The 18,420-nt window shown below is 42.4% G+C and overlaps 1 protein-coding gene across 2 annotated transcripts in view; it reads left to right on the forward strand.

Moving 5' to 3' along the window:
- LOC116463150 (low-density lipoprotein receptor-related protein 11) overlaps positions 1-11,483 on the forward strand; it is a 44,040-nt gene extending 32,557 nt beyond the window's left edge. Inside the window, exons 6-7 of one of the 2 annotated variants that reach the window (XM_032146113.2) lie at positions 4,829-4,924; positions 10,449-11,483. In XM_032146113.2, coding sequence (XP_032002004.1) covers positions 4,829-4,924; positions 10,449-10,603 — 251 coding nt within the window. In that variant the 3' untranslated portion in view covers positions 10,604-11,483. The remainder of the gene's footprint in view (positions 1-4,828; positions 4,925-10,448) is intronic. The other variant, XM_032146114.2, reaches the window with a different exon arrangement.
- The last annotated feature ends 6,937 nt before the right edge of the window (positions 11,484-18,420 follow it).

Raw genomic sequence — 18,420 nt, forward strand, 5'->3', positions numbered from 1 at the left:
AGAAACAAGTCTCACACTCTGCTGGTAGCAATGCAATTAGTACGTCCTTCCAGAGGCCAGTTTCTGAAGGCTTAAAACTATGCATATGATCGGGTGCAGCAGCTCACACCTGTAATGCCAGCACTTTGGAAGGCCAAGGCAGGTGGATTGCTTAAGGCCAGGAGTTCTAGACCAGCCCTAGCAACATGGCAAAACCCCATCTCTACAAAAACTACAGAAATCAGCTGGTCGTGTTCACCTGTAATCCCAGCTACTTGAAAGACTGAGGTGGGAGAATCGCTTGAGCCTGGGAGGTCGAGGCTGCAGTGAGCTGTAATCACACCACTGCACTCCAGCCTGGGTGACAGAGTAAGACCTCATCTCTAAAACAAAACTATGTGTACCTTGACCCAATTATCCCACTTTTGGGGATTTATTCCACACAGGTTACTGAGGATAAAATGAAGGTATGTGCAGACATTCAGTTACACCAGCGAATGCATGCTCAGTACACTCTGAGCCACCGTGAGTCAGGAGGAGCACAGAGCTCCAGTGTGGCCTGTGTTTGCTCAGCATGTAAAGGCACAATGGCTGGATTGTTGGCCATGGTCATAGCCGTAGGGCCTGTTCTCTGTGTGGTCCAAGTCATTCATTAGCAATTCCATCCTCTTGTATCCAAGCTACCCCGAGGAAAGAAATCTGGTTTCCAGCCCTACAAAGGGCTAGAAAAGTGGTGCTATATCCACATTCACGTGGAATCCGATTTTTTGAAACTTGAGAATTCATGGGCATATTAAAGTATTTCTTCCGGATCATGCCTGCATGCTCTATGGCAGCTGGAAATGAAATGGAAACAGCTTCCATTCAGCTGCCAATTCCCTCTGGGAATGTGTCGCCATGCATAGTAAACATAATACATTCAGAAGACAGGAAAAATAGTTTCCTAAGACATTTAACTCTTCCAGAAGGATCATTACCAAAAGTAACTACTTCCAGAAGCAAGTGATATCATTGTTTTGTTTTGTTCTGATTCGCCACACTGGCTAGAGCCTGTGATTGGATGTGTGAAAGTGAAGCATTTCTCTATGGCGTTCCTTATGCTGAAGTCTAGGAAAAATGAATCAGGCAGACTGGGAAATCATAGTGAATTCCTTCATGGAATGTAAACAGCAGAAATTCACATTTCAATTACCCAGAAGGCAGAGCAAGGTTCCTGGGTAATCCTAGAGTCCGGGGCAACTGCGCCTTCTGAAGTCTCCCATGCACACTGCCCGCTGCCTGATACCTGATCCCTCCCTACATCACTGTCTTCCTCTCCCCGGGGAATAAGGGCGTTTAAGAAAATGCTGTTTAAAAAAAAAGCTTTTAAAGAAAAAAGTGCTCTTTAATTTTGACAACTGAAGATTCAGAAAGAATTTGCATAGTTTTTTAAATGAACCCACCTGTGAGGTTAGGTCCCTTTTGCAAGTACAGTTAGCCAGTTTCTCTACTGCATCCTTAATAAAGCTTTGTCCAAAACCTTCCTAAAAATCATTTAAAAGTGTGTGATTTTGCCTGGGTATGAGTAAATAAATATAGTATCGACTTGGTTCTTGGAGTAAAATACTCGTATTTGCTAGCTGTGACCTTGAGAGCAGTATGGTTCAATGGCAAACTCCTGCTTTGGATCAGTCCTGGGTTCTAATTCCAGCACCACCAATTACTAGCTACTAGGTAATCAACTTCTCTAAACTTCATTTCCTTACCTGTAAGAGGATAATAATCTCAGCAGGGCGTGGTGGCTCATGCCTGTAATTCCAGCATTTTGGGAGGCCGAGGCGGGTGGATCACCTGAGGTAGGGAGTTCGAGACCAGCCTGGCCAACATGGAGAAACCCCGTCTCTACTAATAATAAAAAAATTAGCCAGGCGTGGTGGTACATGCCTGTAATCCCAGCTTCTCAGGAGGCTGAGGCAGGAGAATCGCTTGAACCCAGGAGGCGGAGGTTGCAGTGAGCCGAGATCACACCATTGCACTCCAGCCTGGGCAACAAGAGCGAAATTCCACCTCAAAAAAAAAAAAAAAAAAAGAGGATAATAATCTCTCATAATATGGCTACAAAGATTGCATGAGATATTATATGTAAATATAATTTATGTCTCTCAGTAAATGTTAGTGCTATATGAATTTTTGCTAGAACATTCAAGTCCAGTGGTATTCACTAAGAAACCAGGGTAAGAGAGCGCCAAGTGTATAAGGCAGTTAATTCAGATAAAAAATAGAAATAGTGCAGTAGTGTTTCCAGTACTGAGTTCCTTTAAGAATTAAGATGAGCAAGCTCTCATCTTCATTGGGAAGAAACAGAGTGGGGTGAACATTGTAAATGCAGTTATCTTATGGTTTTTTATTGGGTGAAAGACAATCCTCTGAAAAAAATCGGGAGTTGGTGAATTTTGGCACTTTGTTTTTATTCCTGGCTCATTATTTTTATTTTTATTTAAATTTATTTATTTATTTATTTATTTATTTATTGAGATGGAGTCTCGTTTTGTCACCCAGGCTGGAGTGCAGTGGTGCTATCTGGGCTCACTGCAACCTCCACCCCCCAAGTTCAAGCGATTCACCTGCCTCAGCCTCCCAAGTAGCTGGGATTATAGGCACGTGCCACCATGCCCAGCTAAGTTTTGTATTTTTAGTACCGATGGGGTTTCACCATGTTGGCTAGGCTGGTCTCGAACTCCTGACCTCAAGCGATCCACCCGCCTCGGCCTCCTAAAGTGCTGGGATTACAGGCGTGAGCCACCATGCCCAGGCCCTAGCTCATTATTTTTAAAAAGTAGGACTTGAGTTTCCAACTATGTGATCTTCCCACTTCCAAATTTATTATTGGAGAGAGAGATAAAACAGACAGAGTCTCGCTCTGTCGCCCAGGCTGGAGTGCAGTGGCGCGATCTCAGCTCACTGCAAGCTCCGCCTCTGGGGTTCACGCTATTCTCCTGCCTCAGCCTCCCCAGCAGCTGGGACTACAGGCGCCCGCCACCACGCCCGGCTAATTTTTTTTGTATTTTTAGTAGAGACAGGGTTTTGCCATGTTGGCCAGGCATGAGCCACTGCGTGCAGCCATTATATGATAAAATCTTATAGAACTACCTGACCTGGGATCAGGTATCATATAAGAGAATCCAGGTAGCTGGAGAGGTCTTTGGTGACCACTGTCCTGGCTACTGCAGTGAATTGGACAGTAACAGAACTCTCTTTGCAGGGAAATCTGATCCTGCAGCCTATGAGCAATGACTGTGCTTTCCTCATCTCTCTCCTTCTGTCTGAGCTCAGAGTCTATGGAGAAAGCCCCAATTATTGGCTGTATGTAGGACCAACATACATGGATCTTTCTAGAGTAACAAGACACAGTAGACTGTCCCCAGAGTGCCAGGATTATAGGCATGAGCCACTGCACCTGGCCAACTTTGTGACTTAGTAAATTTGCAAAATGCAAGTTACCAAAGAATTTTATATACTACCTTTAAATAGTCTTATTTCAGTTGCAGGAATTAGGAACATTTATGTTGATGCCATATGAGTAAAGAAGCTTTAAAAATTGTTTTGTTTCTCAATAAAATTTGTCAGTAGATTATTTCTAATTCATTGCCATTAAGCATTGTAATACTCAAAAATCCCACCTGAGGCTGGGCATGGTGGCTCAGGCCTGTCATCTCAGCACTTTGGGAGGCTGAGGTGAGCAGATCACTTGAGCCTACTGCGGAACATGGCAAAACCCCATCTCTACTAAAAATACAAAAATTAGCCAGGCATGGTGGCACGCATCTGTGGTCCCAGCTACTCGGGAGAATCGCTTGAGCCTAGGAGGTCAAGGCTGCAGTGAGCCATGATCGTGCCACTGCACTCTGGCCTGGGCAATGGAGAACCTGTCTCAAAATAAAAGTAAATAGGCCAGGTGTGGTGGCTCATGCCTGTAATCCTAGCACTTTAGGAGGCCGAGGCAGGTGGATCGCTTGAGGTCAGGAGTTCAAGACCAGCCTGGCCAACATGGTGAAACCCCATCTCTACTAAAAATACAAAAATTAGCAAGGCGTGGTGGCACATGCCTGTAATCCCAGCTACTCGGGAGGCTGAAGCAGGAGAATTGCTTGAACCCAGGAGGTGGATGTTGCAGTGAGCCAAGATCGTGCCACTGCACTCCAATCTGGGCAACAGAGAGAGACTCTGTCTCAAAAAAAAAAAAAAAAATAGCAAATAAATAATAATAATAATTTCCCCCTCAGTATTATAACTCAATAGTTAAGTAATATATCATTAAATTAGAATATTGGTCTCCACCAAGAAACCAGTTTGCATCCCAGCCCTGTGACCCACTTACTTGTGTGAACCTAGGTAGGAACCTGATCCTGAGCCTAACCAGAAAAAAATTGAGCTATTTATACCTGCCGTCCAGAGTTGTGGTGAGAAAGAGAAAGAGCATGTCTAAATGCCTTATATATGCCCATTGTTTATTCTTCAAAGAAAAACCTTTCTGATTTCTGCTTTTCATGGCATGATATCCAGAGACTCCCTGTGACTCTTCTTGCCTGAGATCTCCCTTCTCCAAGAGGTGTGGTGGTAGTTCCGGTGCAGGGTGTGTCTTCCGCTCTCTCTGTCGGTAGTTTCGTATTAGCTGTGTACTTTGCGTTATTCGATGGGTCGCCTTAGTTATTTACTGCTTAACTATCAAACATAAGCCTTTGTTTAGTAGAGAAATAAACAGTTCTTCTCTAAGTCCATCTTAAAAGAAAATAAGCCTGTATTTTCACATTTGTTTCCTGAAGTTTCTGATGCATACACCTTCAATATATGTTCTCTTTCTTTTCTGCAGATAGTAGTTCCTCAGGGAAGAACAGAAAAGAGGAAAGTTATATATTTGAGTCAAAGGGCGGTGGAGGAGGAGGGGAACACCCAGCCCCAGAAACAGGTAAACGTCCACCTTGGAAACCCTTTGCAGACTGTAGTCTTCTCAGAACTGCATGCCCTCTGGCTGAGGATATTCCCTGAGGCCATGAGAGCTCATGACAGGAGCAGTCCGTCAGTGGACCGAAAGAACTGGCTCCTCGTTGCTTGTATTGCACTGTATCTTGGGGCTCCTGATAGTAACCTACCATCTTTGGACCTCAGCTGCCTTTTCTATACACCCTTCCAGGTGTGACACCTGTGGAAAATGTCATACTTGTGGCATGGTGGGAGAACACAAGCTTTAGAGTCAGATGCCACAACTCAAATCCTTACTCAAAGCTGGGCACAGTGGCTCACGCCTGTAATCCCAGCACTTTGGGAGGCCAAGGCAGGAGGATCGCTTGAGCTCAGGAGTTCAAGACCGGCCTGGGCAATAGGGCAAAATCCCGTCTCTACAAAAAATACAAAAATTAGCCAAGTGTGGTGACATTCGCCTGTAGTCCCAGGGAGGCTGAGGTGGGAGGATAACTTGAGCCTGGGAGGTCGAAGCTGCAGTGAGATAAGATTGTGCCACTGCACTCCAGCCTGGGTGACAGAGTGAGACCGTCTCAAAAAAAAAAAAAATTCTCACGCACTAAACTGTATGACCTTGAGCAGGCTATCTTATTTCCCTGGATCTCAGTTTCCTCATTCGTAAGATGAGGATAGTAACAATACCTGCCTCATAGGGTTGCTAAGAAGAATATATGGGATAATTAATCTAAAGCATTTAATGCACTGTGTGGCTCATATTATGAGCCAAATATAGAAATGATGGCAGTTATTACTGAGTTATTTATGATGAAAGAAGAGTAAAGGTCTTAGAGTACCTAGTTCTCTTTCCAAGTGCCCTAGTGACAAAGACAGAAGACAATAGAAATGAGGGAAGGGTGTAGGAAGTAGAATATTACTAAGTGGAAGAAGAATACAATAATGTCATTAATTTTGGTTGATTTTAACTAGAAAGAAAAGACTTTGGACACCATCCTTTAGAAAGGCGGGCTTTAGTCTTAAATCCTACAAACTAGTAAAAGAAGCTTTAGAAGAACAAAATATAAGCTTAAGTTATAAACATTGAGAAAACTTTCTTTTTACCCTATTTATAATATTTGGATAATATTAAAACACAATGTTTAAACAATAGATAGCTAAGAATAATCTAGATGTCAAGTACCTGGGTGACCCCCTTGGTCTGCTGGCCTTCTGGACTTAGCCTGCCCCAAGATATTTGAATAAAAGAGGCCCTGTGCCCTATCAAGGGAAGAGGGAAACCAGCCTGCCTCTTGCCTCCCCATACATATGTATCCAGAGTCTCAGCTCTAGTTGGCTGTTGCCTATTCTGGTTGTTACATATTTTTTTTTATTTTGTTTTTGAGACATCGAGTCTCACTCTGTTGTCCAGGTTGGAGTACAGTGGCGTGATCTCAGCTCACTGCAGCCTCTGCTTCCTGGGTTCAAACGATTCCCCTGCCTCAGCCTCCCTAGTAGCTGGGATTACAGGTGCATGCCACCACGCCTGGCTAATTTTTGTATTTTTAGTAGAGATGGGGTTTCGCCATGTTGGCCAGGCTGGTCTCAAAACTTCTTACCTCAAGTGATCCGCCTCCCTCAGCCTCCCACCATGCTGGGATTACAGGTGTGAAACACTGTGCCCAGCCTGTTACATATTTTAAATGTCACCCCCATTCATATGAACAGAATACATAATTCATCACCCTAGCTGGTTACTGAGAATACCATTGTGTGTTTTAGAAGGAGCTAGAAAGTTGTAAATCTCAAATTATCCAAACTAAGCCAACTAAATATTAAAAGTCAAGAATAATTTTCAATATTCTGGCAAGTACTTTTGGGAGATTTCATTTTCCTTGTCATAAAAGCATTAAACAGGAATCAGATCAGACAGTTTAGCAGCCTCATATCTGACTTAGCAAATAGAACATTTTCCTAGATCTCGTCTGTTTCATTGTTACCATAGCTAAACCTGAGCCCCGGCATTGGGATTGGCATCTTCAATCACAGCTTCCTAACCCTTTAGCCTAAATGCTGGTGCTCATCTTTAAGCAAGTCCTCCAGACTGGGGCTGGGTGTTGCGGTCCAATTCGTGAGAAATGATTTGGGGTTCCTGGGGTTTTCTGTGGGTATTGACCAAAGTCTCTTTTTTTGTCCTGTTTCTTTGTAACATATGCAACTTATAGGAAGGTGGAGGGAGAATGACACCTTGGGGCCACTTAGCCGTGTCAGAACTTCTTTCATCAGGTGGAGACTAGGAGGCAGTAGTAGCTACTGAGGCCCCAAACTGCTGGCATGGAGAGACCAGGCAGCCATCTTGACACCTCCAGAGCTGCCGTGTGTGGAATGAGACAGCTGTAGAATCCAATTCCAGTCCATAGGGTTATCACCGATTTGCATCTTTCACAATTCTCTGGAGGAATGCTGGCCTCTTCCAGAACTTTGATACTTGACAGTCTCTAAAGCAGCTTTCCCATCCCCTCCTCTGGCAACCAGACACTTTCAAACTGTTCTTGAGAATCTTGTTCAGGAGTTTTACCTGGGATTCTAAAAATACACCAGAGTTGAAGTGCCGTGAGTGTGTCAGCTCCAGGTCCTCTTGTCTTCAAGAGGCGGCCAACTATACCTGGGACCAGTTTTAAGCCCAGTAAATCAAGACTGTCTGGAGTGAACTTCCTCAGCTACCTGCCCCCCAAATGAAAAAACTCATCTGGTTGCATTCACCCCTCTTCCTCTCCTCCAGTACTAAAGGAAGAGGTGTCCCCTCTTTCCAAGGTCTCTCTCCCTGATCTGGATATAGCCCCTGATTTCCTCAGGTTCATTTCTCATCATCTCCTAGCTCTCCCACGTTTTTCTTCTCTGTTTCTTTACTGGCTCATTCCCCTGACTGTGATCACCTTCAGATTTCTTAATATGGAAAGAAACAAAGTAGCATCCTCCATCTTCTGTCCTCCCATAAATGAATTACCAATTGCTAAATCCAGTGGGCTCTCCAGGCTTCACCTCACTTGACCTTTCCTTAGCATTTGATTCAGCTAAGGACTTTCTTCTTGGATGTCTCTTTCCTCAGCTTCCAAAAGCCCACTCCCTACTATAGCGGTCGTCCTCCTATTTCTCTGACTGGTTGTCTTCTGTTTTTTTGGTCCTCTGCTTTTGTCTGCCCTCTAAATGCTGGTGTTTCCCAGGACCTTGTTCCTGGCTCACCTTTCTTCTTCCTTTCTCTCTGGCTGTCCTACCCACTATCGCGACTGCAGCTACCACCTTTATGCTGAAGGCTCCCACATATTTAGGCCCAGATAATCCAAAAGCCTAAGAGAAAATTCCACCTGATCGCTGATAGGCATCTCAATCTGACAAATATCAAAAAATAAACTTATCTCCTTCAACCACGCAACAGTCTCTATCATACATCAAAATCACTCAAGCAAAAATCCTACAGACCAGGTAGATGGACCACCTATTTTATTAATACATCTGTGCTTCATATATAATTCTATCATAGTAAGTATAACACCTTGTTGCATTTTTTCCCATTTAAATGTCTGTCTACCCAGAATTAGTCATTCAAAAACAGTCTCATTTACATTTTGCAGAAGTAGAGTACCATAGTGGTTAGAACCACAGGCTCTGGGGCTGTCCCGTCTGGGATTATTTGCTAGCTCTACCACTTAACAATCTTAGACAAGTCACTTCAGTCTCTTTTTTTTTTTAAAGACAGGATCTTACTCTGCCACCCAGGCTGGAGTACAGTTTAAGAGCTCACTGAAGCCTCTACCTCCCAGACTCAAGTGATCCTTCTGCTTTAGCCTCCCGAAGTATTGGGATTATGGACATGGGCCACTGTGCCCAGCCTCACTTCTCTTTTTTTGAGATATGCTCTCACACTATCACCCAGGCTGGAGTGCAGTAGCCTGATCATGGCTCATAACAGCCTCAACTTTCTGGGCTCGGGTGATTCTCCTACTTCAGCCTTCCAAGTGGCTGGGACTGCAGGTGCATGACACAACTGGCTAATAATTTTCTGTAGAGACAAGGTCTTGCCATGTTGCCCAGGCTGGTCTCGAACTCCTGGGATCAAGCAATTTTCCCACTTCTGCCTTCCAAAGTGCTGGTGTCACAGGCCTGAGCTACTGTGCCTGGCCCTCACTTCATTGCTGATGCCTTAGCTCCCTCATTTGTAAAATGAGGATAATAATAGCACCAATTTATGTGGTGGTTGTGAGAATTCAGTGATGTAAGCTATAAAGCTGGTATGCTTGGCATTAGCTTATCTTGAGGGGGGTGGTATTTATTTACAAATAAAAGGATTATCAGCACTTAGCTCAGTGTCTGGCACATGGAAGAAGGCTTTTAATGAATGCAGAATGAATGAGTAAATGAGAGCAAATGTTATAGAATGAGCCTACACAAAGGAGATGTTTCTCCTCTAGTTCCACCAGTTGGCAAGATTCCTACAGCTAAAAACGGTTCCACCACATCATCTCCAGACCTGGCCTGGCCACAGAGTAGATCAGACTAAAAATAGAGCCTGCTAAGCTTGATAAAAAAGACTGATATTGGCACACCCTGTCCTTCCAGACTCCTGCAAGCCTTGCTGCTTCTAGTCTGGTGTCTAGGATCCGCCTCACGGGAAAAACTAAAGAAATGTTTTCCTTTAATGTCTAAAATCACACCAGCATATTTGGAAGTTAGTTTTCAACAAAGTTCTACTGACTGAGTCTGTTCCCTGGATTTAGAAAGGAAATAAATTTCTTAAGCCCTAACCAGAACAAGAAATCAGGAGTTAGTTCATACTTAGTTGAAGAATGATCATGTATGAATCCATAAATATAGTCTATGACTACAACAAAAAAATTTCGTGATCAGAATGCCTATTTCAGTTGGATATGTGTGATCAGATGGTAGTATGTGTACCCATTGATGCCATACAAATTTTGTAGGAAGCTGGTAGAGAATTTGGTTTTAAAGATGTCTGTGTTGGCCGGGCACGGTGGCTCACGTCTGTAATCCCAGCACTTTGGGAGGCCAAGGCAGGTGGATCACGAGGTCAGGAGTTCGAGACCAGCCTGGCCGAGATGTTGAAACCCCATCTCTAATAAAAATGCAAAAATTAGCTGGGCACAGTGGCAGGCACCTGTAATCCCAGCTACTTGGGAGGCTGAGGCAGGAGAATCGCTTGAACCCAGGAGGTAGAGGTTGCAGTGAGCCGAGATTGAGCCATTACACTCCAGCCTGGGCAACACAGCAAGACTCCATCTCAAAAAAAAAAAAACGTCTAGGTTTGGGACCTGGACCTACAACTTACAGCCTCCTAGGCAAATAAGCAAATTACTTAACCTCGGTACACCTTAGTTAATCTGCAAAATGGTGGTAATACTAATACCAATTTGTTTGGATTAAATAAAATAGTGCATGCAAAGCGCGTAGCATATAGTGACCAGCAGCTGTCACTGTGACTAATCACTGGCTTGCCCTCTTCATGTCTAACCTTCTCAAAGGTGCGGTGCTACCCCTGGCGCTGGGTTTGGCTATCACTGCTCTGCTGCTTCTCATGGTTGCATGCCGACTACGACTGGTGAAACAGAAACTGAAAAAAGCTCGTCCCATTACATCTGAGGAATCGGACTACCTCATAAATGGGATGTATCTATAGTAATGTAATTTCAATAGCTTGGGGCAGGGACATGTTTTGTTTATAATTTATACATCTATTAAGTTCTGGATATTTACAGCTTCTTTTGTTTTTAATTGGGCCAGAAGATTCTGCAAATCCCAAATCTTTCTTTATTATTTATTGTAAAAAAATGTTCCTTAGAAAGTCGTAAAATATTTTGAAATTTAGAGAGGAATTCATGATTAAAGATTTCTAAAAATATAATTTTGATTTATGTAAGCTGTCCCTGAAAATAGAAATGTGTACTTAGCTGAGAGAAAATTCAGCATCTCAGGAGGTGGTATTAGGATGACTGTGTTCACCCATTACCTTTTAGAAGCCAACTGTTGGCCCCTTACCATGCTGGACTGCTATAGGCCCAGCTTCCCCTTGTTCTGTGGCCCTTTTCTTCCTCCTTGAAGCTCCCAATGTTCTTTTTCTTTTCCCCTCTAAACCTGTTTCTGAGAGTGGATCTCAAGCGAGTTCATGCCTTCAGTCAGATGTTACTTATGGTGGATATACCTAAATTATAAACCTTATGTACAAGTCAGTGAGCCTTAAGGAAGGTGAGTGTGGGTCCTTCCTAATCCCTCTGACATCATGTCATATAGGTGGCTGCCTCCTTAGACTGACCTTTGGGAGAAAAAAAAAACCCAGACTTTGAATTAGTAACAGCTCTAAGATGGTCATGCAGTGAGATAGGAAATCAAGATGGAAGCAGAGAATCTGGCATGCCAAAAACTAACAGAAACTTAGTTGAGGGCAAAGAGAGCAAGGAGAACGTTTAATACTTCGTTACATCAAGTCAACACTGCTCCATGGTGAGAGCACAGCAACTCATTTATATATATATAGCCTTTGTTGATGAAAGAGAAAAATGACAATTGAGAGGACGTTGAGTGGATTGCTGGGTACAGCTTTTGTAAAAATGTCACTGTGGCTTTCATCCAATGGAATGAGTAGACTTTTTTTAATGCTATAAAATGTTAGAATGTGCCATCAGCTAATGCCAGGCTTACATATTTCTAGAGCATAAAGCAGTTTTCACAAATTCATCTTTATAGAAAACCAGCATCTAGCTTAGCATCTTTCCCCTTTTAATTTGTAGGCTTTTAAAGGCAAATCATTCCCACCATCACTTAACACTGGGATTATACACATTCTAGAAATTATTCTGAGAGGAATGTATAGTATGGTGCCTATCTACACTCACATGATATTCTTATTTACATATTTTTTTTTACCATAAGTGGCAAATATTTTAAAATATTTGAAAAACACTCCAGAATCTAGTACACTTTATTTTTAGACTGAACCTAAAGTAGGTTGTTCTTTTAACAAAGGGTTTAATTTGGGTGGGGAATATAACATATCAAAATACAGGAACAAATGGAAAGTTACTTCTAGAAAAGCAAAGAAATTGGGTATCATTTTTGTTTCTTGGGAAGCTAATTTTGTTGAATGTTTAGAATTGAGCAAAGATGTAAATTTTTGAAGGGCAGTGTAGAAAAATTAACTTTGTGAATGAACTTAAGATGTCTGTACTCTATATGTGATGCTGTGCAGTTTGTTTTTATATGGAAAGATGTCACCTATAGCCATAACCAATAAAATAAAAACTGATGAGGCATGCAGCTTTCAGCACATCTTTTATACATGAAGAAATTAATTTTGTGTTGCTATGGTGTTGAAATATCCAAGATGTTCTGTATCTATGTAAACATGATTCCTTTAATAAATTGTATTTTATTATTAAGCCTTTTTTTCCTTTTAATATAGTCATAAGTTGCTATTATTGACTGAGCTGTTACTGCATTATTTGGATTCAATCATACCAACCCTATTTTATAACGGGGGAAATTGAATATTAGAGAAAGTAACTTGCCTGGGGCCACATAAAGCATACTCGAGGGAAGGAGAATCAAGGTCTACAAAATATTTATATTATCAGGTAGACTGAATGTGACTTTTAAAAGTGATCTTACCTGTAGATTATCTGATTGAAGGAGTTCTGCATCTAAGACAATGGAAACCTAATTTTAAAGGGAAAGGTGTCCACAATTTATCTCTTAAACATGTTCTTGTGTTTTACATGTCTTTTCCTAAGGCTCACTAACTCCTCCTGAACACTTAAAACTTACTTTTTCCTTTCATTCTTAGTAGACAGCAGCTACTCCTCCAGCCTTCCACAGCATTTTACTGTTTCAAATCAGCTGAGTACCCAATACATTCTCTTCCATAGGAAAATAACAGGATTTTTTTCATCTTGCTCCCAATGACTTTGAAACCTGTGGTCTGGCCCCACAACTCAGTCCCACTCAGCAACACCTCTCTTCAGTTACTGATGGCTGTTCACATTGCCCTTTACTAGATTTTCCTTTGACCCACACATAGAGATGCTTTTTTTCTTTTTTTGGGACCGAGTGTCACTCTGTTGCCCAGGCTTTAGTGCAGTGGTGTGATCTCAGCTCTCTCGGCTCACTGCAACTTCCGCCTCCCAGGTTCAAGCAATTCTCGTGCCTCGCCCTCTGATTAGCTGGGACTACAGGTGTGCGCCACCATGCCCAGCTAATTTTTGTATTTTTTTAGTAGAGATGGGGTTTCACCATGTTGGCCAGGCTGGTCTCGAGCTCCTGACCTCAGGTGATCCACCCACCTCAGCCTCCCAGCATTACAGGCGTGAGCCACCACGCCTGGCTGAGATGCATATTTCTATTATTTCCCTTTCCATTTTGCTGTTCAAGGCCAACTCTGTTGATTACTTCACCTGTGTAAACAAACAGGTGTGCTGTGCCCCAGAACACAAGCCACCATCCTTACCTTCAGATGTTCCCTCAACATCATGTTGATGATGCCTCTTAACGCAGCATCTGAGCCTAAGATTCCGTAATTTGGGCTCCTTGTCAAATTCAATTATAGTATCTCAAAACAATTTCATGTTTTGGCTTGCTTTCTCAAAATGGATTATGCCACTTTATTCCTAGCAGAATTACTTTAATGTTTTGTTTTCTGGACTTCAGGTTTTCTACAATTTTTCGGATTAAAATTGAACGAGAATTTCTAACAAAGAACTGCCCAAGCTGAATACAAAGAGGGAGAAGCTTAGTTTGCAGTTTGCCATTCACAAATGTCTCGTCTCGTTGGCTTTTTTTAAGCATCTGTGTTGCAGACTTTTCTGTTCCTGTCCCCATTTTCCGACCTACTGGATTCTAGTATTCTAAAAATAAAATGAATATTTTAAGTTATAGCTACTTTAGTGGATAAACACAGATTCTCCAGCTAAATACAAAACCACCAAGGACAAAAATAAGGTTAGACATCCCAAAGCTGAATGTTTTTGGGAATTGACTGGTTAGAACTGAGCCTTCTCCTATATTTCCCATATTTAGGTCTAAGCATCTCTTCCTTCCTACTTATTTTAATTCTCAAATCACATCAGTTTTTGAAATCTTATGTCATCACCCTGGAAATTGGAAAGAGATCAATTTATAATATTATTCAGCTTAAATCCTTTTATGAAGTTATTTCAAAATTTAGGAAACTTCTCAAAATATTTTAATACAAAAATGTTAACTTTTACAAAAACAGCTTAGGGAAATTGGGCCAGGTGCAGTGGCTCATGCCTGTAATCCCAACACTTCGAGAGACGAGGTGGGCGGATCACCTGAGGTCAGGAGTTCGAGACCAGCCTAGCCAAAACGGTGAGACTAAAAATACAAAAATTACTAAAAATACAAAATTAGCTGGGCATGGTGGCAAGCCTGTAAAGCCCAGCTATTTGGGAGGCTGAGGTGGGAGAATCACTTGAACCTAGGAGGTGGAGGTTGCAGTGAGCTGAGATTGTGCACTCCAGCATGGGCAACAGAGCAAGACTCCATCTCAAAAAAAAAAAAAAAAAAAAAAAAAGACCACACGCAGTGGCTCACACCTGTAATCCTAACACTTTGGGAAGCCAAGGTGGGCAGACCACGAGGTCAGGAGTTCGACACCAGCCTGGCCAACATAGTGAAACCCCGTCACTACTACAAAACTTAGCTGGGCGTGCTGGTGTGTGCCTGTAGTCCCAGCTACTCGGGAGGCTGAGGTAGGAGAATCGCTTAAACCCAGGAGGCAGAGGCTGCAGCGAGCCAAGATAGCACCACTGCACTCCAGCCCGGGCAACAGTGTGAGACTCTATCTCAAAAAAAAAAAAAAAAAGCTCAGGAAAATAGTGTATGGGCTTTTTTTTTTTAAAGGTACTCTTTCATTTTCATAGTCATTTCATATGACCAAGTACTCAAAATTCAAATGAATCAAAAGAGTTCTTACATTTAAACAAAACAGTTCTACAGATGAAACTAGAGATCTCGATAAATCTCTAAATATATGATCTAGAGATTTGTGTATAGAAAAATAAAGAAATCAGAACCATGAACTGCAATCTATGAGACCACAGCTTTAACTTTTTTTTTCTGCCAGGGAGGTGGAAAGATGAAGAAAAACTGAGGAGGGTGAGAGGAGGGACAGACAGAAGCATGCCTCAGAGGTTCTGAGGGCCCCCTAGCACAGCACAGCACTATATGGGAACTGAAAGTCAGATTTTACTCTATTTTCTCTCCCACCAAGCAAAGGGCCATTTCACAGAGATTCCTGGTTGAAACAACACAAAGTCAGTTAAAAAGATGAAGCTGGGGCTGGGCACAGTGGCTCACGCCTGTAATCCCAGCACTTTGGGAGGCTGAGGTGGGAGGATCACGAGGTCAAAAGATCGAGACCATCCTGGCCAACATGGTGAAACCCTGTCTCTACTAAAAATACAAAAATTAGCTGAGCATGGTGGCGCGTGCCTGTCGTCCCAGACACTTGGGAGACTGAGGCAGGAGAATCACTTGAACCTGGGAGGCGGAGGTTGCAGTGAGCCGAGATTGCACCACTGTACTCCAGCTTGGAGAAAGAGTGACAGACTCTGTCTCAAAAAAAAAACAAAAAACAAAAAAAAGCCAGAAAGATGAAGCCGGAAGTGGGGAACCAACAATCATTATTGTAGCAATGATATTAGGATTAAGGATAAGGAAATTATCGGACTTGATTCTCCCCCCCCCCCCCCTTTTTTTTTGAGACAGAATCTGGCTCTGTCACCCAGGCCGGAGAGCAGTGGCGCAATCTCGGCTCACTGCAACCTCTGCCTCCTGGGTTCAAGTGATTCTCCTGTCTCAACCTCCCAAGTAGCTGGGATTACAGGCACCCACCACCACACCTGGCTAATTTTGTATTTTTAGTAGAGACGGGGTTTCACCATGTTGGTCAGGCTGGTCTTGAACTCCTAACCTCAGGTGATCCACCCACATCGGCCTACCAAAGTGCTGGGATTAAAGGTGTGAGCCACCGCGCCCGGCCTAATTTCCTTTTTATCATATTACAATACACAAACATTCCTTGGCCCCTTGGGTCAGCTGGTTTTCTTCAAGTGGGATTCTTTCACCAGCCCTCTATTTGAGCCACGTGCTAGGTTCAGTGAGAAGACAACACTCATCTTTCTGGAAAATGGTCAGAGGAATCCAGAGATCCAACTGAAATCCAATCAGAACCCATTTGTTTTACTGTTCAGTTCTTTAAGAACACAGTAAGTTGTAGGCAATGATTTATACCTAGAAGAATTTTAGCACTTACCTAAAATAAGGTATTAGCCTCTGAACCCCATTTAGAACTAAAAATAATCCATTTATTTCATTCACAATATTAGTGTTCAGTTACCATACTCATATATTTTAGTAACATATCAAACTATTGAAAATTTGTTAACATTTAAGCTGAAAACCAAAAATACTCACCTGGCTAATGAAACAAAACTAAGAAGCTTTGTTTCCTGGCTGACAATCACACACCAAGAATAGCTTCAAAAATTCTTGAGCATTATTACTCAAAGATGTTATTCTATTTTAGATCAATTGAATTTTTAAGATGCTTTAATAGAGGTGCATTATATACCAATTTTAAAAGTTCAGTGGGCCAGGCACGGTGGCTCCTGCCTGTAATCCCAACACTTTGGGAGGCCAAGGCAGGCAGATCCCAAGGTCAGGAGATGGAGACCATCTTGGCTAACACAGTGAAACCCCATCTCTACTAAAGATACAAAACATTAGCTGGGCGTGGTGACGTGGGAGGCTGAGGCAGGAGAATCACTTGAACCTGAGAGGTGGAGGTTGCAGTGAGCCGAGATTGCACCACTGCACAGTGAACATTTTTGAACAATGGCAGTTTTTAAAATTAGGGCAGTGGAATTTAAAATACTTGCATGAACAATGTTAATGGATTATTTTCCCCCCAGAATGTCATTTTCTTCTAATGTTATTGACTGGAAAAGAGTTGAAACCCTTGACCAGGTGCAGTGGCTCACACCTGTAATCCCAGCACTTTGGGAGGCCAAGGTGGGTGGATCACTTGAGGTCAGGAGTTCAAGACCAGCCTGACCAACATGGCGAAACCCCGTCTCTACTTAAAAAATACAAAATTAGCCGGGTATGGTGGCGCCTGCCTGTTATCTCAGCTACTTGGGAGGCTGAGGCAGAATTGCTTGAACCCAGGAGGCGAAGGTTGCAGTAAGCTGAGATCACACCATTGCACTCAAAAAAAAGAAACCCTCAATAAAAAGCTGATATTCATAATTCAGGCTTAGATTATATGAGTGGTTTTTGTTTTAAGAGAGGGTTCTTAGGTTTCTATTAGAAGGGTGGAGGAAAAGAGTTTTTTAAAAAGAGGGGGAGAGACTGAGTCTTACTCGTTGCCCAGGCTGGAGTGCAGTAGCGTGTGATCATAGCTCACTATAGCTTCACTCACTACAGCCTCGAACTCCTGGGCTCAAGCAATTCTCCTGCATCCGCCTCCCAAGTAGCTAGGACTACAGGAGCACATCACCATGCCTGGCTAATTTTTGTTTTTTTGTAGAGACAAGATCTCACTTTGTTGCTCAAGCTGGTCTTGAACTCCTGGCCTCAAGCAATCCTCCACCCTCAGCCTCCCAAAGTGCTGAGATTACAAGTTTGAGCCACCATGCTTGGCCAAGATTACATAAATTTTGAGAGCTTGATTCAGCCTTTAATAAAACCAAATCTGTAGAAAAAATCTCATCTCAACAGGATCTCACTAGACTGAAACTTTTTGAAATGTTTTCATTGTTGCCCTTCATATTATGTAATCACTTCTATTAAGGAAAATGACATAAGGAAATGTTTTAGAAATTATGAATACTAAAGATTAAGGAGACTTTTCTTGACTGTAACCTGTACACACACACACACACACACACACACACACACACACACACACGTATATCTTACAGAAAAAAAAAACCCTTAGGCCTAGCTAAAACCCATTATTTCCATTTCTACCCATTTATTCATGCTCCCTTAAAGCCCATACCTGTTTATTCAACATTCTACAATTTTAATTCATAAACACGTAAAGTCCAAGAGCAGTGCTTGAACAATGCTGAAGGCATAGCACTTCTGTACTAATCAGGTGGCACTTGTTTGTCTTATCATATTTATATAATTGTCTCCTCAAACAGACTTCACATTTTTGAGAGTAAGGGCCTTTTTCTATCCCCAAAACCAAACATAGAGACTCACATATAGTAAAATGTTGGTAATGGCTATGAAAGGCACAGACCAGTGGATACATTTAAGAACTAATTTAAGTTGTAAAGAATATTTGACCTTGGCTGGGCGCAGTGGCTTACGCCTGTAATCCCAGCATTTTGGGAGGCCCAGGTGGGGGGATCACAAGGTCAGGAGATTGAGACCACCCTGGCTAACACAGTGAAACCCCATCTCTACTAA

Source organism: Hylobates moloch, unplaced genomic scaffold (genome assembly GCF_009828535.3).
Source record: "Hylobates moloch isolate HMO894 unplaced genomic scaffold, HMol_V3 SCAFFOLD_28, whole genome shotgun sequence".
NCBI classification, from domain to species: Eukaryota; Metazoa; Chordata; class Mammalia; order Primates; family Hylobatidae; genus Hylobates; species Hylobates moloch.